Source organism: Oryctolagus cuniculus, chromosome 20 (genome assembly GCF_964237555.1).
Source record: "Oryctolagus cuniculus chromosome 20, mOryCun1.1, whole genome shotgun sequence".
Lineage (NCBI taxonomy): Eukaryota > Metazoa > Chordata > Mammalia > Lagomorpha > Leporidae > Oryctolagus > Oryctolagus cuniculus.
This window is the reverse complement of record NC_091451.1, coordinates 34,372,228-34,399,995: the sequence shown is the minus strand read 5'-3', so window position 1 is coordinate 34,399,995 and position 27,768 is coordinate 34,372,228. Positions and strand designations below refer to the sequence as shown.

Genomic DNA, 27,768 nt, shown 5'->3' with positions numbered 1-27,768 from the left:
GTTTATAATATAAAAAGGATTGGAAGACTATTTTCATTCTGTTCTTCATGCATTTGAAATTGCATTAATTTTTCCCCATCAATTTCCAAGTATCCGTTATTAAATTCAAAGTCTAATGTAATATAGGAATTACTAACATTGAATCAAAAATTTACTTCTGTGGTTTAGTTCCATTTTTCCCAAACCTAAAGGGCTTGGAAGAGGTTAAATACAAAGTGTATCAAAATTATACATTTTTTTAACATTTGCTCTCCACTGAACTAATTTGTTAGCTAAAAACTTGCTTCATTTGTAAAATTATAATATACTTGAAAAATATGTCCTTTTGTGGTTTGACAAATCTGTCATGTTATGACCTGTAAAATATCTAAGATACCTCCAAAAAATGTTAAGAAAATTAACCGTAGTTGCAGTATGTAAAAAATATTTCCAAAGGTAGGAAATGTCAAGCAAATATGTTTTTATTATAGGGTCTGGGAAATATCTAGCTGTAGCATCCCATGACAGCTTTATAGATATATACAATGTAATGAGTAGTAAGCGAGTCGGAATCTGCAAAGGAGCTACCAGTTACATAACCCATATCGACTGGGATGTTGGAGGTAAGACTTTTAACTTAATATTTACTATGAGCTGCGTTTGATTTAGTGTAGCTGCTTTAAGAACCAGAAAAATTATTTGACAGTTGGGTTGAAAAAGTGGTGAAATTTTATTCTTAAAATTAGTTTCTACCACTTTATTTTACATCTGTACTTGAACACTATAGAGCTTAGGATTCTCAGTATTTTACCAACTGTCATTCAAATTTGTAAAGTAATTTAAATATACCAAAAATAATTGTAGTCATGATAGCATCCTGATTTAGTCAGATACATTTAACATAAATAGTAACTTCAAATTTGGAGACTAGAAATGTTCATGAGGATTTTAAAGTCATTTTCCCTATCATTTGATATAAAATATATTCCCTAAAAATCGTCAGAATTGTATAACATAAGGAATTTGAATATCTTTGTTTTTGCAGAGTGCATGTCATACAATAATGTTTAATAAATAATAAATATTTAAATACTTCCTTTTAAAGGATTTTATTGTTTCACCTATTTAAAAATATATATCTAATAGTGTAAATTAATGTTTTTCCAACTATTATTGAACAGAATACTTACATTGATGTTTTTAAAAGATTTATTTAGTTTGAAAGAGTTATAGAGAGGGAGGGAGAGACAGGGAGAGAAATATTCCATCTTTTGGTTCATTTCCCAAATGGCTGCAACAGCCAGCACTGAGCCAGGCTGAAGCCAGGAGCTTCATCCAGGTCTTCCACAAGGGTAGGAGGTACCCAAACAGTTAGGCCATCTGCTGCTACTTTTCCCAGGCCATTAGCAGAGAGCTGGATCAGAAGTGAAGCAGCCACGACAGGAACCTGCACCCATTTGGGATGCAGGGATCGTGAGTGGCAGTGTTACCCACTTTGCCATAATGCCAGCTCTACACTGACTTTTAAGAAATATTCCAACATTTGTTTCTAGATTTTAAAAAGTATATGAATAACAAAAGAAATATTTTTATTTACATCTGCACACAAAAATTAAACCAGAGGCAGGTGTTGTGGTGCAGCAGATTAAGTTGCCACTTGGGCCCCCTACATCCCATGTCAGAGTGCCAGTTGAATCCTGGCTATTCTGCCTCCAGTCCAACTCCCTGCTAATGTACCTGGGAAGCAGATGATGGCTCAAGTACTTGAGTCCTTGCCGCATATGTAGGAAACCCAGATGGAGTTCTCAGCTCCCGGCCTGACCTAATCCAACCCAGCTGTTGAAGGCATTTGGGGAGTAAACCAGGAGATGAAGATCTCTCTCTGGCACTTTGCTTTTCAAATAAAATCTTTTTTTAAAAAAATTAGGCCATTTATGAGTTTAATACACAGTTATATGGAGATTAAGAAAATAAAATGTTTGGGGGCCGGCACTGTGGCACAGTAGATTAAGCCACTATCTGAAATGCCAGCTTCCCATATGATCTCCAGTTTGAGTCCCAGCTGTTCCACTTCCAATCCAGCTCTCTGCTAATGTGCCTGGGAAAGCAGGATTGTTCAAGTGCTTGGGTCTCTGCACCTATGTGGGAAACCTGGAAGACGTTCCTAGCTCCTGGTTTTGGCCTGGCCCATCCCTGGCTGTTGGGGCCACTTGGGAAGTGAACCACTGGATGGAAGATCTCTCTATCTCTGTTTCTCTTTCCCTCTCTTTTTGTAATTCTTACTTATAAATAAATAAATCTTAAAAAAAGAAAATGTTCTTAATACATATTGATTGCAGAGGAAAATAATTTTTATATTTATACTTAATTTTTCACATAAAATTTATTTTCCCCATAAAATGTAAACATTCTAATAGTATATGTATTTATCTATTTTTCATATATATGTAGGTATTTTCTTTTTTTTTTTTTTAAGGAAAGCTTCTACAGGTCAATACTGGTGCTAAAGAACAGATATTCTTCGAAGCTCCCAGAGGGAAAAAACAAAACATCCCCAGTGTGGAGGTAGGAAGATAGTGGTGCTTGTAGTGTTGTTTGTATGAGTAAGACCAATTGGAAAACTGATGCCTATTTTGCATCATTTAGTTACAAGTGAATGCTTGTTTTCAAATTATTTGAATTATGGATATTCTTTGAGTTTATTTTACTGAGCCAGAATACCTAGATGATTAAAGGAAGAAACTGTGTTTTCAGAAAAGGAATAAATCACTTGTATATCTAACTGTGCTCCAACTACTTTCCTTAAATATGAGGAGCAAGCAATAAGAGAACATATATACTATCTAAGATGGGAGTACTACATGTTTGACACATCCTTTGGAAATCCATTTGCTTAACATACTTGTTGACAGATTGCTATTTAAAAAAATAGCAGGCCGGCGCCGCGGCTCACTAGGCTAATCCTCCGCCTAGCGGCGCCGGCACACCGGGTTCTAGTCCCGGTCGGGGCGCCGGATTCTGTCCCGGTTGCCCCTCTTCCAGGCCAGCTCTCTGCTGTGGCCAGGGAGTGCAGTGGAGGATGGCCCAGGTGCTTGGGCCCTGCACCCCATGGGAGACCAGGAAAAGCACCTGGCTCCTGGCTCCTGCCACCGGATCAGCGCGGTGCGCCGGCCGCAGCGCGCTGGCCGCGGCGGCCATTGGAGGGTAAACCAACGGCAAAGGAAGACCTTTCTCTCTGTCTCTCTCTCTCACTGTCCACTCTGCCTGTCAAAAAAAAAAAAAAAAAGCAACAGGCCAGCCTTGTGGCACAGTGGGTGAAGCTACTGCAACACCCGGTATCTCTTGTGCTGTTTTGAGTGCTGGCTGCCCCACTTCTGATCCAGCTCCCTGCTAATGCGCCTGGGAAAGCAGTGGAAAATGGCCCAGGTACTTGGGCTCCTTCCACCCATGTGGGAGATCCAGATGGAGTCCCTGGCTCCTTATCTGTCTCTCCCACTCTCTTTAGAGAGTGGGGGAGGATAGTGTGGGAAGTATCATCATACCCTTAAAACTGTATGAAATACATAAATTTGTTCCCTTTATATAATTTTTTAAAAATATTTATTTTATTTATTTGAAAGAGTTACAGAGAGAGGTAGAGATAGAGAGAGAGGTCTTCCATCTGCTGGTTCACTCCCCAGATGGCTGCAATGGCTGGAGCTGCACCAATCCAAAGCCAGGAGCCAGAAGACTCTTTCCAGGTCTTCCGCGTGGATGCAGGGGCCCAAGGACTTGGGCCATTTTCCACTGCTTTCCCAGGCCATAGCAGAGAGCTGGATCAGAAATGGAGCAGCCGGGACTAGAACTGGCACCCGTATGGGATGCCGGCACTTCAGGCCAGGGCTTTAACTCACTACGCCACAGTGCCTGCCCCAAATTTTTTTAAAAAAGATAAAAAAATCAACAACAAAACAAAAACTGTATTCGGGAAGCCAATGTTTGACATAGAGGTTAGATTACTGCTGGGGACACCCACATCCCTTATCAGAGTCCCTGGGTTCAAGTTCCAGCTCTACTGCTTCTCTTCAAATGCTGGTGACAGCTGAGGCTGGGCCAGGCCAAAGCCAGGAGTCCAGAACCCAAGCTGATCTCCCGCGTGGATGGCAGGGAGCCAACTACTTGAGTTGTCACCTGCTGCTTCCCAAGCTGCACGTTAGCACGAAGCTGGATTGGAAGCAGAAGACCTGGGTCTCACACCAAACACTCTGATATGGGGTGCAAGCCTCCAAAATGGTGTTCTAACTGCTGTCACACCAAACACTCTGATATGGGATGCAAGCCTCCAAAATGGTGTTCTAACTGCTGTGCCAAGTGCCTGTCCCTCTGCAGTTTTCTGCCTGACAATATTAGCAAGGTTTGTTGGCATGGCCTACAAAGTAAGACTCAACAAATTTAGCATGAAAGTAGCTTATTAAAAGAAAAGACTCTAAGTAAAAATTTTAAAATTTGTAGTACTAATCATTAGTTGGAATACATGCTTATAATGCAAGTAGAAATTTAGACATAGGATGCAAGAATATTTCTTGTTCTAGGGGCAAAAATGGTCTTACTTGTTATTGCTGTATGTGAACACCTAATGGATATATAAGCATATTCTGAATAATGTTATGTTAAATTTTTTTCTTCAGGAACTGATAGACAGGGAAGCTACAAAATCAAGAAAATTAATGGCCTAACTTTTTCATTAAAACTTTAATTTTCTTGTGATGTATAATTACAAAGACAGTAGTTCATATTTGGGTTAATAATTTTTTATATTTAGATATTATCAACTTAAAGCCTTTTTCCTTTTTTTAGGTAGAAAAGATTAGTTGGGCATCATGGACAAGTGTGCTTGGTTTATGCTGTGAAGGAATTTGGCCAGTAATTGGAGAAGTCACAGATATAACTGCCTCTTGCCTCACCAGTGACAAAGTGGTCCTAGCTACTGGTGATGATCTGGGATTTGTCAAGTTATTTAGATATCCTGCGAAAGTATGTGTTTTTCTTTAACTTTTCTAATGACCATAGTTATGAAAATGGTTAAGGTAAAGCCGTTTCATAGTTTTTTATTGTCGCAATGTGAATTGTACACATGTAATATGTATGTAACAAGAAATGTTCAGTGTTATATTTCCTGTTCGTGGCATCATATTTATAGGTTTTATCTGAAAGAACTATTTTAATTTATGATCCCAGGCCGTAAGTTATGTATTACATTATACAATGTTTTCCAATGCAGAATAATGTAAATATTTCTTTAAAGGAATCATTCCTTTTATTCTAATAATAACTCTAGTAATTTTACTATTACTTTGATTAAATATGTACCATTAACAGTAAATATAAACTCTTTATGGTTATAATTTTTAAGTTAAGTTTTTTAAAAAGATTTATTTGTTTGAAAGGTGGAGTGACGGACAGCTAGAGAGAGAGAGAGAGAGATTTTCCATCCATTGGTTCACTCCCCAAGTGCTTACAAACAGCCAGGGCTAAGCCATACAAGTCTAGTACCAGGAGCCAGCGAATTCATCCCCCGGTTTCCCATGTGGGTGGCAAGGACTCAGCTGCTTAAGCCATCATTGTTTCCTTCCCAGGTGTTTTAACAGGAAGCTAAGTAGTGGGACTCAAACCCAGTATTCTGATATCAAATACAGACATCCTAAGCAGCAGCTGAATCTGCTGTGCTACAACGCCCATAAGTTTAAAATGTTTTAACCAATTAAATACAAAATACTTAAAACACCTATAAGATGAAGATAAACAGCATTGATTTAATGTGATGGATGATTTTTTTAAACCAAACTCTGCAGATAACCAAGCTATGTGCTGTGTAACTATTCATTTTTTAAGTCAATTCCCTCTATTCAAACTACTGTGGAGTATTAAACTTCTGCTTTGCAAAAAAATAAAATTCTTGCAACAAGTCCAGATGTGTTTATTTCTTAATTGTCGGAAATTAAGTTACATATTATAACCCAGCACCAACATAAGCAAAAACATAAATTTGAAATAGGGCATTGAAATCATGATATAGTTGTCTTAAGTAATTGCTCATATTAACATTTTTAGATCACCATTGAAATGAAAATTTAGGTGTAAAACTTCTCATAGAGAACTTAGACACTCTGCAGGCCACTGTTTTATATATATATGAGTGGTAGAACCCTACTTGATAAAAAGGTGTTCCATTAAAATACTTATTATTCAGAAACCTCACTTCCAACATTTCAGATGGTGTGAATCTCTTAGGAATATGTTTTAGATTATTGGTCTATAGAAGAACCAGACAATCTTAGAGAAACAACCTTTTTACAGTGCTTTGATGACAGATCCCCCTACCTACCTTTTACTGAGTCTTTATTCTCAGAGAATTCACAAGGTTTTATTATCTAAGACATCTCTTATTTCAACACCCTTGAAAAGATTGCAACTTCAGGCTGGCGTCGTGGCTCACTTGGTTAATCCTCTGCCTGTGGCGCCAGCATCCCATATGGGTGCTGGTTCTAGTCCTGGTTGCTCCTCTTCCAGTCCAGCTCTCTGTTGTGGCCCGGGAAGGCAGTGGAAGATGGCCCAAGTGCTTGGGCCCTGCACCCGCGTGGGAGACCAGGAGGAAGCACCTGGCTCCTGGCTTCGGATCGGCGCAATGCCGGCCATTGCAGCCAATTGGGGGGTGAACCAATGGAAGGAAGACCTTTCTCTCTGTCTCTCTCACTGTCTATAACTGTCTGTCAAATAAATTAAAAAAAAAAAAAGAAAAGAAAAGGTTGAGACTTAAAACCTGCAGATACAAATTGATCTGAAATTTAGTTTGTATTGCTAATATTCTAGATTTAAGTTACCAGTGCCTGTAACTTGGATTTTCTTGATATTTAAATAAAAATACATACATATATAATGAACAAAAGCAATAATGAATTAAGATGAAAAATATATATATACAAAAATATAGTGGGACTGGTGTTGTGGCACACAAGTAAAGCTGCTGTTGGAGACCCCCACACCCTGTATGAGAGTGCCAATTTGAGTCTTAACTCCTCTGCTTCCAATTCAGCTTCCTGCTAATATGCCTGGGAAGGCAGCAGATGATGGCCCAAGTACTTGGGTTCCTGCACCTACGTAGATCTGGATAGAGTTGCTGGCTCCTGGCTTCAGCATGGCCCAGCCCTGGCAGTTTTGGGCATTGGGGAGTGAACCAGCAGGTGGAAGATTTCTCTGGCTCTTTCTCCCTCTCTCTCTGTCACTCTACTTTTCAAATAAATATTTAAATACGCATGATTAATAATTGCTTTTGTTTCTATAGAGACATTTGTATCCTTTACCACCTTTTGTGTTTTATGTGGTATTTTTTGCATGCAAAGGATTTTGTTAGCAGATTCCAGAAGGGAGATTGGTAAATCTAAGGGACAAACATTTTTATGCTTTTGATGCAGAAGAATACCACTTGGTTTCCAAAGGAGTTGTGCCAGTGATACTAACGATGTGTGAAACTACTGGTTTTATCCTGTCCTCACCAGGTTTTAGAATTTGTATTTTTTATTCTTAAGAATTTCTGTGTATTCTCATTTTTGTATGTTGCACTTTGGAATAACTTTTATACTAAGAAACAAAAAGTTAAAAATTATAATTAACAATGTGTCAAATAATGAAATTTCTCAGAAAGAATGTTTGAATTTTTTTTCGTCTTTAGGGAAAATTTGGAAAGTTTAAGAGATATATGGCCCATAGTACGCATGTCACAAATGTTCGCTGGACTTACGATGACAGCATGTTGGTTACCCTAGGAGGTGCAGATATGTCTTTAATGGTATGGACGAATGAAATGGAAGGCTATCGAGAAAAAAGGCCTTGTGATAGTGAAGAATCCGATATTGATTCTGAAGAAGATGGGGGTATGTCATTTTAAAATATTTTAACAAAAATATGTTTAGAAATATTTAGAAACATAGAAGAAATTAGCACAAGTAAATTAAAACTGAAAAAATTAAAACAGGTAATAATGTTTAGATGATGTGCTGTTAGTGTTCTTGGTCTGTTTAACACTGAAATTTGTTTTGTTACTCAAAAATAACAGCCTGGCATATAATGATTTATATATTCTTCATCTATAAATGTAAGACAATTGTATTTTAAATAAATTTTATATAGCCCAACTTCATATTTTAAAATAATCTTTATTTTTCCTAATATAATAATTCCAATACAATTTACAATAAAAATAAACATAGCACATATAATTTAACCATTCAAAGTTAATCACTTAACATGTGTGATATATTGTTAGGTGAATATGCTTTTAAGTACATCTTGCTGTTAAGAAAAGTGGTATTATGTTGAGCTTATTTTTGTAATCTGCTACTTGGTAATGCCTTGAAAACATCAGTACATAACATTAAATAATATTTTTGCTGGGTATATATCATTTCATAATTTGGCTATAACAACTTATTTCAAGTTGTTAGACATACTTAATATCTAATTTATAAGATCATAACTGATCTCAGTTATCAAGTAAAGAATAATTTATGTTTTATGTTAGGCTATGACAGTGATGTTACAAGGGAGAATGAAATCAGTTATACCATCAGAGCCTTATCAACAAACATTCGCCCAATGTTTGGAACCAAGCCTCATTTGCAGCAAAAAGAGCCTTCAATTGATGAGAGGTAACAGTCGAGTTTAAAATTAGAGGAAGAAAAGGATACTGATCTTAAAAGTTGAATTTATTGTTTAACCAAATGGGTTTTTTTGTAGTAACTCAATAAAAGTAACATTCTTGCTTTATACACTGCCCAGCACCTCTCAAAAAAATGTTTGTCCTAAATACTTTTTGGAGGTGCCAGCTGTCTTTGCAAGTACTTTAGGAAATTATACACACACACAAACACACACACACACGTAAAGTGAGTATGATTATTCTTTTTTTTTTTTTTTTAATTTATTTGACAGAGTTAGACAGTGAGAAAGAGACAGAAAGGTCTTCCTTCCATTGGTTCATCCCCCAAATGGCTGCTATGGCCGGAGCTACGCCAATCTGAAGCCAAGAACCAGGAACTTCTTCCTGGTCTCCCATGTGGGTGCAGAGCCCAAGCACTTGGGCCATCCTCCACTGCCCTCCTGGGCCACAGCAGAGAGCTGGACTGGAAGAGGAGCAACCAGAACTAGAACCTGGCGCCCATATGGGATGCCAGCGCCGCAGTGGAGGATTAACCAAGTGAGCCATGGCACTGGCCCTGATTATTCTTATTTGTTAGCTTTTATAAATAAATTTGTTGGGGGCTGGTGCTGTGGCATAGCAGGTAAAGCTGCCGCCTGCAGAGCTGGCATCCCATGAGGGTGCTAGATCTAGTCCCAGCTGCTCCACTTCTGATCCAGCTCTCTGCTATGGCCTGGGAAAGCAGTAGAAGATGGCCCAGATCCTTGGGCCCCTGCACCCACGTGGGAGACCTGGAAGAAGCTCCTGGCTCCTGGCTTCGGATCGCCACAGCTCCAGCTGCTGTGGCCAATTGGCGAGTAAACCAACAGATGGAAGCTGTGAGGGGGACAGCTCACGGGGCACCTGCAACCATGGCGGCCAGGCTCCCAGGCCTCACATGCAGCAACAGCAGGACCTCTGGGTGTGCTGGCTACCTCCCGGGCTGAGGTGCAGGGCCCTGCCCAGCAGGTTGTACCCCTCATCCTAGGAGGCCTGTCAGGCTAGCCTGGCACCCACAGCTCTCTGGAAACCTGAGCAGCCAGGAGGTAGGCAGGCCTCTGGCTCCTCCAGGGGAGGTCCTGCCCGTGGGGTGGAGGCTGTGGGTCTCCTTGTCACTGACTTGTCCGTGGATCTGAATAAAGCCCAAGGCTTTCTTCCCCTGGGAAAAAAGTCATAAAACATACTGGCTCTTTATTTTTTTAAAGATTTTTTGTTTTTACTTGAAAGAGTTCTAGAGAGGCAGAGGCAGGGAGAGAGAGAGGTCTTCCATCCACTGGTTCACTCCCCAGATGGCTGCAATGGCCGGAGCTGTGGCGATCCGAAGCCAGGAGCCTCCTCCAGGTCCCCCACATGGGTGCAGGGGCCCAAGAACCTGGGCCATCTGCTATTGCTTTCCCAGGCCATAGCAGAGCACTTGATTGGAAGTGTAGCAGCTGGGACCTGAACCGGCGCCCATATGGGATGCTGGCACTGCAGGTGGCAGCTTTTACTTGCTACACCACAGCGCCAGCCCCATCATATTGGCTTTTTAAAAGTTCTTGCAAATATCCACTTTAAAGTAAAATGTTTCTGATGACAATTAATGATTACTGTTTCTTGTTTATACTTTTGTGGATTTTTTTCCTAAATGATTTCAATAATTTAACATTTTTCTTTCTCAAGTATTTTTGTAGCAAATCTTGTGCATTCAAGATAGTCGATTTTGTCAAGCAAATTTTCAATATTTTAATAAGTATTTAAAACAATGTAATATAAATTTTAGGTGTTTTTATGTTTTCTTAGAATTCTGTTGATATCTTGCCTTTATTATGTCTACTGAACTACTGTATTTTATTCATTATCAATTTTCATTTGTGTTTTTCTACTTTTTTCCTTTTATTCCTTCCAAAGGCAGGGAGTAGTAAGGTAAGTGCTTTATTGAAAAATTTACTGTTTATTCCATTTTGATCTCTATAATACTTCAAGATATTAAGATACTGATTTTCCCTATAAAATATTTTTTTTTGACAGGCAGAGTGGACAGTGAGAGAGAGAGACAGAGAGAAAGGTCTTCCTTTGCCGTTGGTTCACCCTCCAATGGCCGCCGTGGCCGGCACGCTGCGGCGGGCACACCGCGCTGATCTGAAGGCAGGAGCCAGGTGCTTCTCCTGGTCTCCCATGGGGTGCAGGGTCCAAGCACTTGGGCCATCCTCCACTGCACTCCCTGGCCACAGCAGAGAGCTGGCCTGGAAGAGGGGCAACCAGGAAAGAATCCAGTGCCCCGACCAGGACTAGAACCTGGTGTGCTGGCGCCACAAGGCGGAGGATTAGCCTATTGAGTCGTGGCGCCAGCTTAAAATATTTTTTTAAATATTTATTTATTTGAAAGTCAGAATTACACAGGGAGAGGAGATGCAGAGACAGAGAGAGAGAGAGGTCCTCCATCCGCTGGTTCACTCCCCAATTGGCCGCAATGGCCGGAGCTGTGGCGATCCGAAGCCAGGAGTCTGGAGCTTCCCCCAGGTCTCCCACGTGGGTGCAGGGGCCCAAGGACTTGGGCCATCCTCCACTGCTTTCCCAGGCCATAGCAGTGAGCTGGATTGGAAGTGGAGCAGCCGGGTCTCAAACTGGTGCCCATATGGGATGCCGGCGCTTCAGGCCAGGGCATCAACCCACTGCGCCACAGTGCCGGCCCTTTTTTTTTTCCCTATAAGGTATTTAACTATATTTGTTGAGAAAGAAAATTTCATTAGAAAATGAAATAGAGCAAATCTAATGAGTTGCATTTTTACATATGGTATGCGATTGTTATTATCAGTCTTTCTTATGATAATTTCATTTTAGAAATAACTTCACAAGCAACTGTGGTCTAGTTTTGTTTAAGTTTATTTATTTAAAAGAGGTTCATAAAACAAACTTAACTACACATTCATCAATGTGGTTAAGATTACTCCATTTATAAACCTGTTAGCTTCATTTAATGTGTGTTTCATCTATTCATTCATTTAAAAGTATTAAAATAAGTTAACTATGGTACTGTATGTTTAATAAAATGACATGTGTAAGGATTCTTTGGGGTATTTTTTTTTTTAATTATTTGAAAGGCAGAAAGAGAGAGGGGTCTTCCATCCGCTGGTTGACTCCCCAGATGGCCCCAATGGCCGGAGCTGTGCAATCTGAATCCAGGAGCCAAGAGCTTCCTGCGGGTCTCCCACGGGGTGCAGGGGCCCAAGGACTTGGGCATCCTCCACTGCCTTCCCAGGCCGCAGCAGAGAGCTAGACTGGAAGTGGAGCAGCCAGGACTCATGGGATGCCAGCACCACAGGCGACAGCTTCACCTGCTGCGCTACAGCACCAGCCCTCGGGTACTTCTATTGCTCCCTTTAGTGAGAAGAAAATGTCTTCAGAGATGATGCAAAAATGGCTAGCCAATTTTAGAAGTAAAAAATGTAGCAACAGGAAAGTACTGGGAGATTGTACAGAAAAAAAGTAGACTTGAGACCAGATCATGCAGAAATTCAGATTTTAGGCCTCCCTTAATATATTTGACAGCCAGCAGGAATTACCTGTTTTCAGCAGGGTGATGTGTCCAAAGATGAATCTAGAGTGTGATACAACCTCTCAAAAGGCCCACGTGATCTTATACAATTTGCACAGAATTAGAGCATACAGACCTAGCCTCCCATCTGGAGTAGCTTATTCAGTGTTCTCTCCATTAAAGGGGACCTCGACAGCTTAGAGTGGTCAGAAGAACACACAGGGTGAAGGAAGGTTGGGAGGCCACTCAGTGTAAAGAATAATTAATTGTTCTGGGAATCATTTGTTTCAAAATAAGAAAAGTAACTGGAGATACACTTGTTGTCTTGGATGTGAACCCCTTTTCATGTAGAAGTGATCCCCCGTGGGCCAGCGCCGTGGCTTACTAGGCTAATCCTCCGCCTTGCGGCGCCGGCACACCGGGTTCTAGTCCCGGTCGGGGCACCGGATTCTGTCCCGGTTGCCCCTCTTCCAGGCCAGCTCTCTGCTGTGGCCAGGGAGTGCAGTGGAGGATGGCCCAAGTACTTGGACCCTGCACCCCATGGGAGACCAGGAGAAGTACCTGGCTCCTGCCATCGGATCAGCGCGATGCGCCGGCCGCAGCGCGCCAGCCGCGGCGGCCATTGGAGGGTGAACCAACGGCAAAGGAAGACCTTTCTCTCTGTCTCTCTCTCTCACTGTCCACTCTGCCTGGCAAAAAAAAAAAAAAAAAAAAAAAAAGTGATCCCCCGTGATAGGAGTATTCAAGCAGTTCAGATGAGCAGTTGTCGTTGGTGCTATAACGGGAGTTCTAGACAGGGAGAGAAAGTTCCTGGCTTACTGGAACTTCGGTGATCCCTTCTAGTCCTGTCTCAGTCATTATGCTATTGAAGGAAATAAAGCAAAAAAGTTACTCCATGCTGCATCTGAGACTTCAGCTGGTAAATGGCTAGCGAAAGTCTCAGATGTAGCATGGTCCTGAATGACTCATTTTGCCTGCTTCCGTGGGCTAACTTTGGAACTCTCCTGGCTTAGAATAGGAAGAGGTTAGCCTCTATAGCCAGTTTCCTAAAAGCAGCTCCAGTACCACCAGCCTTTTAAGTTAACATTTTATTTCCTGTTCTTAAAGATAAGGGGGCCAGTGCTGTGGCTCAGTGGGTTAAAGCCACAGCCTGCAGCACCAGCATCCCATATGGGTACTGGTTCAAGTCCCAGTGACTCCACTTCTGATCCAGCTCCCTGCTAATGGGCCTACAAAAGCAGCCAAAGATGACCTGAGTCCCTGGGCCCCTGCACCCGCGTGGGAGACCTGGAAGAGGCTCCTGGCTCCTGGCTTCAGCCTGGTCCAGCCCCAGTCCCAATCGATGTGGTCATTTTGGGAGGGAACCAGCACATGGAAGTCCTCCCTCTGTCTCTCCCTCTCTCTCTCTGTAACCCTTTCAAATAAGTAAATCAATCTAAAAAAGAAAAAAAATATTTTGTAGAAAAATGAGGAATGGTTAGGTTTAAAGTTTAGAACATAGAATATGTTGAATACTCTCTTATTGGCACTTTTTTAACCTTCTTTCTTCTGATTCCTCTGCCATTAATGGAGTAATGTAAACCTTTTCTTATGTGTAATAATGAACTAAAAACAATAGGCCTTTAATTATATGCAGTGTAGTCTATCTGCATTCAACTTACAAAATGTTTTATTGTAGTAATTATTTTACTATTGTTGTAAATTCAAATTTGTGTTATAATCTTTTCCCTTTTTTATCTGCTGCTGAAAAGAGGTTCCAGGTAAGCCTCTCTTTACTAAGCTTAGCAAGCCCTAATTTTGTGTTTTTCAGCTCTCATATTTACCATCAAAGAGCTACATTAGTTGGTGTTCTTTATTTCTATTCATAGATACTCTTTTTTTCCTTTGAAATTAGTATTCATGCAATAAATAGCATCTTAATTGTTGGACTGACCCTGGATAAGTAACTGCTTTATTAAAACTTTATCCAACTTATATAGTTTTAGAAGTATAATTTTAAGTAATAATATACCTCATATAAGTGATCTTAAATAAAATATGCTTGTATGTGGGATTATATAATTAAAAATTATGTGTTTACTCAGTTAGCTGAAAACTATTGAAAGCTATTAGTCAATAACAGTAAATAAAGTTCACCAATAAAATTGACTTGGAAGAAAAGCTAAAGCTTCTATCACTGTTTAAAATGATTCTAGGAGAAATATTTTTAAATGCTGAATATTTTAAATTCAGTTCTATTTTATATTTGTACATTCAAAAAGTATATGAAGAAGATTTAAACCAAAAATTTCTGTGATAATTTGAAATTTGTTTTTATAATTTTGATGAGGCCATTAACTTTTTATGACAGTCTTGTGTATTCTACATGCTGCTTCATATTCATAAAAATGTACATTTGTTTTATATTACATGTTCAACATATGGTATTTTTAATTGTATAACTTGGTAATCATTTTGAAATACAAATATATTTATGCCTTTAATTTTGAGTTATTCGTAAATGTTGGAATTTTTTCCACAGTAAAGCTAATTTGTATCACCTCTTGATTTAGTTGTTACAAATTAAATATTAACTTAAAATTTGGAGAAGTGTTGACGCATGATTGACTTAGATTCAGTGTTTGGTTATTAAATATTTGGATAAAGATTATTTGAGATAAGTATAATAAGCTAAACTGTTTTAAATTAAAAGCTTTTAGAGAAGAGTCTGTCATTTAACTGATTGAGAATCTGAACTCTGCATGCCTGTTAGAACATTAGAAATTGACCCTGAACAGAGAAGATAGGGCTAGATATGAGAGCTACTTTATAGGTAAAGTTGATAAGTACTTAGTAAATAGTGAGAATAGGGCAAGAGGAGGAGTCTAAGGCGATAGTAATAGTAATTACATTTTACAGAGTAAGATTTGCAGGGCATTGTGACTGTAAAGTGACAGTGATGCCATTAAGCAATTAGAGAGACCTCAGGAAGTGGAGATGGTAAAGGGCATGGCAGTATAGCTAATGAGTACAATTTGAGCTCAGATATGACTTATGTTGCCATTAGGAAAGAAATGTCATAGAAAAATTATCATAATTCACCTTCCTGAAGAATGTATGTCTTGTCTGCTGGTACAAGATGCTGTTAGATGCTGTAGAGAACAATCCAGGCTTTGTTGGAAATACACCCATCCAGACATTTTTGAGTATGTTAAACTGACATTTTTATGTCTGTTTATAAACAGTCTGCTTTTATACTACTATATTATTTACACAATGAAACAAACACCAAAGAAATTAAAGTGAATAAAAGATCCAATATTTTCTTCCTACTTTCGTGCATTCAGAACTATCAAGATGTGCAGGGCACAGTCCATCGGCCTGGGTTCCTTTCTGAAATGGTGTGACAGACGCCTCTCAAGGGCAGGTGAGGAATTCTCAGTGAAGGCCCCAAGTGATGCCGCCTTTTCCCACTTTTCTACTACAGGCCACCGGTGAGCAGGGCCCCACCTCAGCCGGAGAAACTCCAGACAAACAATGTTGGCAAGAAAAAGAGACCCATAGAGGTAGGGAAACTTCTCAGTATTACTAAGTACCCGCAAGTCCTTGTAAAACATCCAAGTCTTCTCATTTTTCTTAAAAATAAGTGTATTCAATAACCTTTTTTACTAGGTTGTAAAAAGAGAGTGCTTATTTCTTATATCTGAGTTTTGTATTGATACCCTGTTTGTCCTTTTTTTTTTAAGATTTATTTATTTATTTGAAAGAATTGCACAGAGAGAGAAGGAGAGGCAGAGAGAGAGGTCTTCCATCCGCTGGTTCACTCCCCAGATGGCCACAATGGCCAGAACTGTGCTGATCCAAAGCCAGGAGCCAGGAGCTTCCTCCGGGTCTCCTACATGAGTGTAGGGGCCCAAGGACTTGGGCCATCTTCTACTGCTTTCCCAGACCAGAGAGCTGGATCAGAAGTGGAGCAGCTGGAACTTGAACCAGCATCCATATGGGATGCTGGCACTGCAGGTGGCAGCTTTACCCGCTACGCCACAGCACGGACCCCATGTTTTGCTTTTTTTAAAATGAGTCTTAGCTTAACTTTTCCATGAATAATACCCTTAATTGAACTTTATCTTAGAGAACTTTTAAATGTAAATGTATTTGAATGATTTATTGTTTATGCAAGCACAGACACCTTGGCAATGTCTTATACTTAGTTAAAGGTTAAATGTTGTACCAAGACAGGAACTTTTATCCTATGCCATGTATTTATGGTATTGGATATGGGGTTCATGAAGACTGTTTCTCCTTTTGTTTGTGTTTCCAACCAAAGAAACCTTCCACAATAATTGAGGAAGAAGGAAGGCTCTCCCCACGCATTTCATAAGCCCATCATTGGCAGCAAGCCAGCAGGCTACTAAGTCAGGCACAAACAAGGCGTAAAACTGAGCGAGGGTGTCAGGTGTAGCTCCACCCCCGACCCAGCCCCACAAGGTCAGTGAAAACAGGCCAACCTTTCAGCTGCAGGATGACCTTCCAGAAGTTCAGCATGAGCTATCACAGATGGTGTAGTTTAGTTGTTTTGTTTTGTTTTGTTTTGTTTTTACTCAAGGTGTAGTTAAGTTTTTGTCTGCTGCTGCTGACTATGATACAGACTTGGACACAGTTCATCCTGAGTTATGTATGAAGATCAGATATTTGGACCAACAAGTTGAAATACTCTTCTTTGGACACAAGAAGTATCTCAGTGTTTAGCATATAAAGTCTTAAATCTAAAACCTTTGGAATCAGGCAACCTTATGCTTCTCTCTTCCTTTTTACAAGTTTGTATAGAAAGTATGAAATACAAATTACAGCTGCCAAAACAGGTCACATAGAGATGAATGCTACTTAATTTTGTGTTTGAAGTTTGTAAAATGTAAAAAAATGCATCCCCCATTTTGACAGAAGATGCTATTACATGTATATAAGAAAGTGTAATTTTATAATAGTTGTATCATTGTGGTTATAGGATCTCGTGCTGGAGCTTGTTTTCGGTTATCGGGGCAGAGACTGCAGGAATAATGTTCACTATTTAAATGATGGTGATGATATAATTTATCACACAGCGTCTGTTGGAATTCTGCACAATGTTGCCACAGGTAGGAAATCCTGATTCTCTACTGCTCCCACTTTTTTTTTTAAATTTAGGATTTTTACCTAGCAGCTTAAACATCTTTTGTTAAAACTATAAATAACTTAAGAGAAACAGTCCAGAGTAGAAATACTTCATTTTGCAGAACATTCTAGTATTTCAGGTAACCAAATTTCAAGCTTAAGAGAATAAATATAGCAGAATAATGCACAATGCTTTCCAGTCTCTTAAAGTGAAGATTTACTGCAGGTAAAGCCATGTTTATAGTGAAATCATGTGAGGCTTTGATTCTGTTTTCCCATAAGGTGATCATGAGAACAGTTGGTTTAGATGGTTGCCTCAAATAGTGATTTTATTAAAAAAGATTTATTTATTTATTTGAAAGGCAGAGTTATAGAGAGGCAGAGAAAAACAGAAGGTCTTCCATCCGCTGGTTCACTCCCCAGATGGCCTCAATGGCCAGATTCGAAGCCAGGAGCTTCTTCCGGGTGTCCCACACAGGTGCAGGGACCCAAGCACTTGGGCCATCTTCTACTGCTTCCCAGGCCATAGCAGAGAGCTGGATCGGACGTGGAGCAGCCGGAATTCGAACCGGCACACATATGGGATGCCAGCACTACAGGCAGCAGCTTTTCCCGCTATACCACAGCACTGGCCCTCTGATTTAAAGTAGCAGGTTGGGTGCATGCTTTCTGGGTGGAGGATTGTTCCCACTGAGGCCTTACAAAGCTGCTGGACTTTGGCTATACTGATGTTAACTTGTTTGGTCTAAGAAATCATAAAAATATTTCTTGATATTTATTTAACTAATTGAATTGTTGAAGAACAAATGAAGTACTTTTAGCACCATTTGATGACCAATATGATAGTCCCACTAGTAACATTAAGTATTTAATTTCGAATTCTGTTTAATTACTTATAATTGCAAACCTCATGAGGTTTGAAAGTTGTACATAAAAATAGAGGTTGCTGGCCCAAACATTCTGCCTTTTCCCATGATAGTTTCATTCTAAATTGGTAGAATAAATTGATTATGTGAGTCATAATCCCCTACTCCTGGTCAATACTAACAAATATGATCCTTTTGTTTTGATTTCCTAAAGAAAAAGATTCACCAGGATCAACCAGAAATGGGTGGCAATTTTCCATCTAATAATGTAGGCCATTTTAAAAGTGCTACTTTAAGAGAAAATCCTTTCAATTGAGGCTTTGCCTGTCCTTTAAAGAGAACAGAAAGAAGATAAGGAAGGAATGAATATGAAAATACTGATGTTTATTCTTATAAGTTTATCTTTAATGTCATGGCCTATAATGAATCAGCTTTCTGATGGTGAGATGTGAGAGAAAGGGCTGGGGGACTGAGGGGAAACACTTGCTTTGGTTCTGATTATTCCATCTCTTCCCAGTTTAGGGATCCATGCTATGTTCATAGTCTAGAAGTCTTGATCTATGAGCCAGTCTTCTGCCAACTTAGCCAACAACACGTACCACACGTAACTACTCATTTATCCCTTCAGCTGAACTCAGCCCTGGATAATATGAAGCATATTTCAGTTTGAGAAGTTTTAAAATATTATCTATTAGGTCTGTTAAATGTAGTTGCTGGATTTTGTTTGTTTTGTTTTGCTTTCTGGAAAACCTGATATTCATAGCCCTCTGTAATCTGAATCCAGCTTACTGCTCTGACCTCATTTCCCACTTCTTCACCTCACTGGCACAAGCCCACCTCTGTTACCTCCTGCGTGGGTGACCATCATAGTTTTCTGCGCTCTCTTCTGTGTCACTGTTGCTAGACGAATCCCAGTACACCTTTGATCAAGAAACTTCAGTGCCTCCTGCTAACTACAGGATAAATACAAAATATGAATAAACATGGCCAAATATTGAATGGAAAATCATTGCTGGTTTCCCTGTGACCCTTTAGGAAATCAAAACAGAAAGATCATAAGCTAACATTTAAAATCCTCTATAATTCCAGTCCCAGCTTGCCTTTCTAAGCATATTACTTACTTTTTCATCTTCATAACACTTCAGCCAAATGAACCATCTCTATGCATACCTAAAACTGCCCTTTGTGCCTTGAAGTGTTTCTCTGCCCTTCCCTTCCCACCTTCTCATTCACAGAGTCTGTCTGAGTCAGTGCAGGAATGCCCTATGCCTGTGATGAGAGTACTGTTTTTTGCTCTGAATCCGGTAACATTTTGATCCTTTACTCTCATGTGGCACTTAGTATCTGTGCTATATGGTTCTGTATTATATAGGGCTCTATCCCCTAAGATTCCTGATTCATTTTTCTGTCTTCATGATGATGTGTGTATACATAGGAAGTGCTCAAAAATATGTATTGAATAAGCAAATACATTAAAGAATAGTTCCTTTCCTTGGATGAGTGCATTTGGCTGTTCCATCTTAAACTTTTCAAAGAATCCTCTAATTCTATTTTTATAGGAACTCAGAGTTTTTATCAGGAACATAATGATGACATTCTGTGCCTCACTGTAAATCAGCACCCCAAGTTTATCAACATTGTGGCAACTGGCCAAGTAGGTATGTTTCTATATTTTAAAAAGAAGTAATTTGAAGGATTTTATTCAGATAAATTCAGTATTCTAGGAAAAAATTAAAATGTAGTGGTAGATTGTTCAAAAGCTATATGTACATAGAGCACATACCAATTTGCTTCTAAGTATTTTCCGGTCACCACTTTGGTAATATGAATTAGTTCAGACACTTAAGAATTTAATATAAATGACTTTATGGTGATTGAAATAGTTGGAGTTAGTCCTTTAGTAAGAATTTCTCATCACCAAAAATATTTAATTCCATAGCATAAAAAGCAGAAAGGAAGAATTTGAAGAGGAAATGGTTAAAAGGAGAGCCTGGAAGGAAGTAGACCAGAATGGAGAGAACCCAGAACTGTTGGTGGATCTCTGCTACTTTTTTTTTTTCCCTTTGGCGTTGATCCAGTTCACCAGCTGCTTTGAAGTGCAGTGTCATGCTGTCACCTTTTATTATGTGAAAAACTTCTAAAAAAAAGGGGAAAACTCCAAGAGAATAGCCGTTCTGTTTAGGACATATCTACACTAGTTATCACTGTGGATACTGCATAGTAGATTTGGTCAATTACATCTTCACAACTCTGGTGTAATATGTAAAAATTATTGAAATCAGCCAGCGTTGCAGCTCACTAGGCTAATCCTCCGCCTGCGGCACCGGCACCCCGGGTTATAGTCCCAGTTGGGGCGCCGGATTCTGTCCTGGTTGCTCCTCTTCCAGTCTAGCTCTCTGCTGTGTTCCGGGAAGGCAATGGAGGATGGTCCAAGTGCTTGGGCCCTGCACCCACATGGGAGACCAGGAAGAAGCACCTGGCTCCTGGCTTCGGATCAGCGCAGCGCGCCGGCCGTAGTGGCCATTTGGGGGGGTGAACCAATGGAAGGAAGACCTTTCTCTCTTTCTCTCTCACACTAACTCTGCCTCTCTCTCTCTCACTAACTCTGCCTGTCAAAAAAAATTATTGAAATCACTAGTTTTATTGCATCTCAGTGAGCTAGCTTTCTAGGTGTCTTTTCCTCTTGAATAAGATCATTTTTTTTAAAGATTTATTTATTTATTTGAAAGTCAGAATTACACAGAGAGAGGAGAGGCAGAGAGAGAGAAGTCTTCCATCCAATGGTTCACTCCCCAATTGGCTGCAATGGCTGGAGCTGTGCCTATCTGAAGCCAGGAGCCTCTTCCAGGTCTCCCATGCAGGTACAGGGGTCCAAGGACTTGGGCCATCTTCTACTAGTTTCCCAGGCCACAGCAGAGAGCTGGGTTGGAAGTGGAGCAGCCAGGTCTCAATCCGGCACCCATATGGGATGCCGGTGCTTCAGGCCAGGGCATCAACCGGCTGCACCACAGCACCGGCCCCAAATAAGATCATTTATATTTTTGATATCTTTATTTTTCATGCAAGTATTAACTTGATCAGTCAGGAGCACGTTCTCTGGGTTGTCTGGTTCTGTAGCTGTTTTTCCTTTCTGTATAGTTTTCTAGTCGACCATTGAAAATAGACCATTGCGTCACTCGTCACACAAAATATTCTCATCTTTGTACATAAATGCATAAGTCTGGCCCCTCTTTGTGTTGTTTTTTGGAAGAGAAGTCTTATTTTCACTGTGTACCAGGGTGAGACCCATTGGGGAGACCATGTTACTAAGCACCTAGCTCAGTGCCTCTTGGCACATAGTTATTACTCCATTTATTTTTATTGAGTAAATTCATTTGTTCAAAAAACATACTAAGTTACCTACCATGTGTGAAGTATTGTTCTAGGTGATAGGGATACAAACAGCTTATAAAAAGACCAGTTTCTATATAATGAATTTTTGTGTAAATAGAATTCTAAAAGGTATAGTTCTTTGATTTGCCGACTTCTTCTCCATTTTTCCCCCTTCTCTCCCAGCTAAGCAACATTACTTACTTATATTAATGCTTCACATTTATCTTTTCGTTAGGAAATGTCACACTCACAAATTAATCCTTCAGAAATTTGGCCCTGTTCTTCTTTTCTTTCCTTTTATTGTGAAAGGTAACATTACAGGGATTATAGAAAGGCTCATCATTTGCCCTTTCTCTTTCCAAATCAAAATGGGGGCAGTTCAGAGGTGAATTTAGATCATGCATGTTTCTCTATGTCTTACCCCATTTACATCCTTCTATAAAATAGATAACAAAAATGCTTTACTATTATGACTAATTAAGGTAGACTCAAAGGAAGACTTGAGGGATGAGGAGAGACACTATCTATTCTGAACATAAGGAGCATTATATCAGTGGTTACTTTGCTGGCAAATTTGATTAATGCCCATGGGCACACAAAACATTGCTTAAAATGTTTATGTTTAAAAATCGAGTAGATCATAGAATAATTATTTAATCATGTGGTATTTTAGCTAGTTAGGATTACACTTTTTTCTTGGCTAGCATCTTAGAATCTCAGGACCATTTTATCTAGTCTATCATTATATGCTTGAACCCCACCACCACTTTATGCCTAATTAAGTCATCTAACTTCTCCCTAGAGAGCTCAGTTATAAAGTGTTTGTTTCTCTGTGTTGCTTCACACTGGTTCTCATTCTTGAAGTATCTAGTATCTATCCAATCACTTATTCCTGAGACATTGTCTTCCCGTTTTGAAGACAACCATCCTATTTTCCCTGAGTCTTATATAGTGCTTCTCTTTTGGAAGCGTCCACTTTGGACATCCTCCAGCTACGTTGTACAGGACAAAGTCTGCATTACAGCAATGGGATTGCTTTCCTTGGGGGGAGGAGCCAACCTTTCCAACGTACCATACTTGGGGTATCTGAAATCCCAGAATTCTCTACCAAATAGTCTTGCATGACCAGTGCAAGGCCCAAGAGTGGTTCTCCACTGGGTAAGGGTGGATAGAATTTTGATTCACAAGCTGGGATAACCACATGCCTTAGTTTGGGCTCCCATAAAAAATATAGACTAGGTAGCTCAAACAACAGAATTTATTTCTCCAGCTCTTGGATCTAGAAGTCCAAAATCTTGATTTAGTATGGTTGGGTTGTGGTGAGTCCCTCTTCCTGGTTTGCAGATGGCCATGTTCTCATCAGATCTTCTCAGGGAAGTGAAAGATTTTTGTCATGTCTTTTCTTCTAGTGACACTGATATCATCAAGACGCCTCCGTCCTCATGACCCAGTTATTTCCCAAAGACCCCACATCCTAATGCTATCACATCCAGGATTAGGGTTTCAATATATGAATTTTGGAGGGGATGCAAACATTTATCCACAACACCATACATGAGCTTCCTTGGCTCCTTGTGGTGTGGAATGGAACATGAGAGACAGAGTGGGACAGGTTGTCTTATGTTGCCCAAACTCCAGGAGTTCTAAATTTGTACCAGACCTTCTAGGTCATTATATGGATATATTCAAGATAAGAAGATAGAACATATTTCATTTGATAATTTTTATCTTGATTGGTAGCTTTGAGATATGTAGGCCTGGGATGTTTAGGCCTTCATTTATGTTCTTGTCTGGACTCTAGATATTTAGGTTGAGCCTGATGTCCAAGCTAAACACTCCCCTCTTTCAGCCATTCTTCATGAGGTCAATTCAGGGTCCTGCAGCCATCTGGTTGTTTTCAGAGCATGTTCAGAATTAAAAGTAGTACTTCCTGTGAAGCCTGCTGGGCAGCGTCAAGTACTTTATGCTGTCTTCCCTCACATCCCAGTTCAAGAGCGTAGGGCCTTATGTTGTCAATACATCTTTGAAATGATTATCTTATACATATGTCAGACTCCACCAGTGCAAAAAAATTACTACTCTTCAGTGGATTCCTAGAATTTTACTTTTTTCTTTCTTGCCAAAGACTGTCACTTTTAAATATTTGATTAATAGGTATTTTTGCCACAAATATAACGAATATAGGGTTTCACATTTTCTTGGCAAAATTATGCATAAGTTTTACACATGTAAAAATCTTTAAAGAACTATTTCTTTCTTAAGTTTACCATTGTGTCTCTCAGTAGGTTTAGATTTAACTCTTTACTGCAGAGAGAGGTATGGTAATATTCCAAAGGGCTTAATAACAGAATCTTTTGTAAGCCAAAATAAAAGTCATATCAGTTGAAATCATATCAATACTATTTTAAAGGTTATTATAATTAACATTTTATGTAACTCATTAAATGCAAACCTTTTTATATAAAGAAAGATGAAAAGATCATACATAGAATGTTAAAATGAATGTATGATTCAAATGAGTGCTTTCATTGTTCAATGTGATATAGTAAAACTGATTACATATGATAGTTTATTTAAATTATTTAGAAGTATAATTGAGTTTTTGCAAATTTTACTGTTAATGTCGATATTTTTATAGATTATTACTCTATGGATAATGATTTTTCTGCTGCTTTTCCATTACAGGTGACTCAGCAGACATGTCAGGTAAGGAATACTGAACATTTTCTGTGTGAGTTAGTTCTATGTACTTATTTGTATATATCTTATTCTGTGAAAACCTTTTGGAGTTTTTAAAAATGAGGAATATATCATTTTAATATTATGATACTGAACTCAGTCTGAATAATAATTTCATTTAAAAGAAACAAGTATGGAGGTGAGGATTAAGATGGAGTAGGAAGGGAGCTTGCTGCTCTAGTTTAGTTTTTTTTTGTTTGTTTGTTTTTTTTTTTTTTTTTCCTGAAAGGCAGAGTGGACAGTGAGAGAGAGAGACAGAGAGAAAGGTCTTCCTTTTGCTGTTGGTTCACCCTCCAATGGCCGCTGCTGCCGGCGCACCACGCTGATCCGAAGGCAGGAGCCAGGTACTTCTCCTGGTCTCCCATGCGGGTGCAGAGCCCAAGCACTTGGACCATCCTCCACTGCCTTCCCGGGCCACAGCAGAGAGCTGGCCTGGAAGAGGGGCAACCGGGACAGAATACGGCGCCCTGACCGGGACTAGAACCCGGTGTGCCGGCGCCGCAAGGCAGAGGATTAGCCTAGTGAGCCGTGGTGCCAGCCTTCTAGTTTAGTTTTAAAAAAAAAGTGGAGAGTGTGCAGTCTCAGGGATGAGTTAGGGAGAAAACAGCAGAGGAAACTATGAATATTGGAGGGACACAGTGGACCTACATGGAGGGTGAGAACACGCACATCTCAGGATCCCAGCAGCTGAGAGCCTCCGAACCAGCATTGGAGAGTGAGGTAAGATCAGACTGCAGCAGCCCAAGCCACTGGTGAAAAGGCTGCAGGAAGAGCCTGGAGGGAATCTGGCTTGGAGCCCCACAGGGGATAGTGTACCTGCCAAACTAGAGGAGAAAAAACAAAGGAGGGGGCACGTTTTCTCTTTCCCGATCACCCTGCAACTGTGTCCTGAAACAGCCTGATAGAGACCAGGCACCATTTTGGACATGTAACAGCTGCGCCAGCTTGTGTCCCCGCCCAGCAACCAGCCAAGCAGAGACTCCTGAGTCTGGTGGGGAGGAGAGGGGGCTGGGTGCTCGTGACTGTGGGAGGCTTGTGTGCCAGGACTGTGAAAACACTGAGGCTACATGGGAGGACTCAGGACGTGGCTGGGACTTTGGGCTGTCACTGTGGGAGGCTCCACACCATCAGGGCTCCCTGGTTACCTGGCAAGAGACACTGCTGGGGAATCGGAGCTTGTACTGAGGACTACACATATCCTTTGTGTAGTCCTTGGGGCAAAGCGGACGAATAATATCCCCAGGGGGGCTAGTGCCCATGTGCTGCTCTCCTTTGAGAAGAGCTCAGCTGAGTCTATGCCGACAAGCACAAACCTCCCTTCTGATAAAAAAAAAAAAAAAAATTTACCCCGCCAAACCTGGGTGTGTCACCTCAGACACGCCCTTCATCCAGGAGCACTGAACAGAGCTCCTTGGCCACACTCATGACACGCCTCTAGATATTCTCTGAAAGCAGATACTCCACTAATCCACACATAGTCTGAAGATAAAAGCCACAATGGGGTAAAAACACAGAAACCAAGGAGTATCTCCACAAATGCCAAATAACAAATGCACCAATTCAAGAAATAAGAATAAGGAAGACAACATGACGTCCCCAAAAGAACACAACACTTCAGTACTAGATTGTGAAGATGATGAGATTGAAGAAATGCCAGAAATGGAATAAAAAAAATTGATCATAGAATTACTTAAAAGTAATCAGAAATAAATGCACAAACAAATCCATACATGACAGGAAAGAAAATTTATCTCACAAAATTGAGATCTTAAATCAAAATGAAATCTTAGAAATGAATAATTCAATAGAACAAATTAAAAATGCCTTAAAAACATATAATCCGTGAAACAGAAGAACAAGTATTCAACTTAGAAGAAAAAGCACAGGAAATTATACAGTCAGACCAAACACAGAAGAAGAAATTAGAAACTAAAAAACACTGTTGGGAATTTACAGATTACTATCAAATGACCCAGCATACAGATTCTAGAAGTTCCTGAAGGTGTGGAAAGAGAGAAAGGATTAGAAGGCCTTTTTAGTGAAATAATAACAGAAAATTTCACTAATTCGGAGAAAGACACATCCAAACACAGGAAGCATATAAAACTCCTAATAGACATGGCCAGAAAAGATCTTCATCACAACACATTGTAATCAAACTCTCCACAGTAAAACAAAGAAAACATTCTAAAATATGCATGAGAGAAACACAGATTACTTTCAGAGGATCTCTAGTTAGATTCACAGTGGACTTCTCATCAGAAACGCTACATGCTAGGAGAGAATGGTAAGATATATTCCAAGTCTTAAGAGAAAAAAAACTGGCCAGTGCTGTGGCGTAGTCAGTAAAGCCTCCATTGCAGGCATTCCATTATGAGTGCCGGTTCAAGTCCCAGCTGCTCCACTTCCCATCCAGCTCTTTGCTATGGCCTGGGAAAGCAGTAGAAGATGGCCCAAGTCTTTGGGCCCTGCACCCATGTGGGAGACCGGGAAAAAGCTCCTGGCTCCTGGCTTCGGATTGGTGCAGCCCCAGTGTTGAGGCCATTTAGGGAGTGATGGAAGACTCTCTCTCTCTTTCTCTCTTGCTCCTTCTCTCTGTGTGTAACACTGACTTCCAAATAAATAAATAAATCTTTTAAAAAGGAGAGAGAGAGAAACTGTCAACCCAGAACACTATACCATGCAAATCTCTCATTTATGAATGAAGGTGAAATAAAGAGTTTCCATAAGAAACAGAAAATGAAAGCATTTGTCACTACCCTTCCAGCCCTGCAGAAGATGCTTAAGGATGTGCTGCGCACAGAAACATGGTTATCACTACAAAACAAGTTAAAGAAAGTAAATATCCCAGTAAAAGTACGAAGGAAATCCAAAGTGAAAAACAAGAATATTTATGGAAAAATGACTGGGCAAACCATTGTTTATCAATAGTCTCCCTGAATGTAAATGGCCTCAACTCCCCAGTTAAAAGGCACAGACTGGCTGAATGGATTAAAAAACAAAACCTATCTATTTGCTGCATGCAAGAAACACATCTCACCAACAAAGATGCTTGCAGACTAAAAATAAAACGTTGGAAAAAGATATTCCATGCTATCAGAAACCAAAAAAGGGCTGGTGTAGCTGTCCTAATATCAGACAAAATAGACTTTAACACAAAAACAGACCCATAACCAAGACGGAAATTGAATCAGTAATAATGACCCTCCCAACAAAGAAAAGCCCAAGACCGACGGCTTCACTGCTGAATTCTACCAGACATTCAAAGAAGAACTAACTACAGTTCTTCTCAAGTTATTCACAACAAATGAAAGGGAGGGAATCCTCCCAAATTATTTCTATGAAGCCAGCATCACCTTAGTTTCTAAACTCAGAAAAAACTCAGCAGAGAAGGAGAATTACAGACCAAGTTCCCTGGTGAATATAGACACAAAAAAATCCTCAACAAAATT

General features: G+C 39.9%; 1 protein-coding gene across 10 annotated transcripts in view; it reads left to right on the top strand.

Moving 5' to 3' along the window:
• EML5 (EMAP like 5) overlaps positions 1-27,768 on the top strand; it is a 171,752-nt gene that overhangs the window by 123,636 nt on the left and 20,348 nt on the right. For 6 of the 10 annotated variants that reach the window (XR_011385002.1, XR_011385001.1, XM_070065495.1 and 3 more), the window contains 10 exons: positions 471-602; positions 2,456-2,544; positions 4,816-4,992; positions 7,688-7,889; positions 8,537-8,663; positions 10,583-10,597; positions 15,676-15,754; positions 17,194-17,323; positions 19,765-19,863; positions 24,263-24,283. Coding sequence is in view for 6 of the 10 variants with exons in the window: in XM_070065495.1 (XP_069921596.1) it covers positions 471-602; positions 2,456-2,544; positions 4,816-4,992; positions 7,688-7,889; positions 8,537-8,663; positions 10,583-10,597; positions 15,676-15,754; positions 17,194-17,323; positions 19,765-19,863; positions 24,263-24,283 (1,071 nt within the window). In the remaining 4 variants the exon portion in view is untranslated. Of the gene's footprint in view, positions 1-470; positions 603-2,455; positions 2,545-4,815; positions 4,993-7,687; positions 7,890-8,536; positions 8,664-10,582; positions 10,598-15,675; positions 15,755-17,193; positions 17,324-19,764; positions 19,864-24,262; positions 24,284-27,768 lie in introns of those variants that run through there. The other 4 variants (XR_011385003.1, XM_008271941.4, XM_070065494.1 and 1 more) reach the window with 4 other exon arrangements.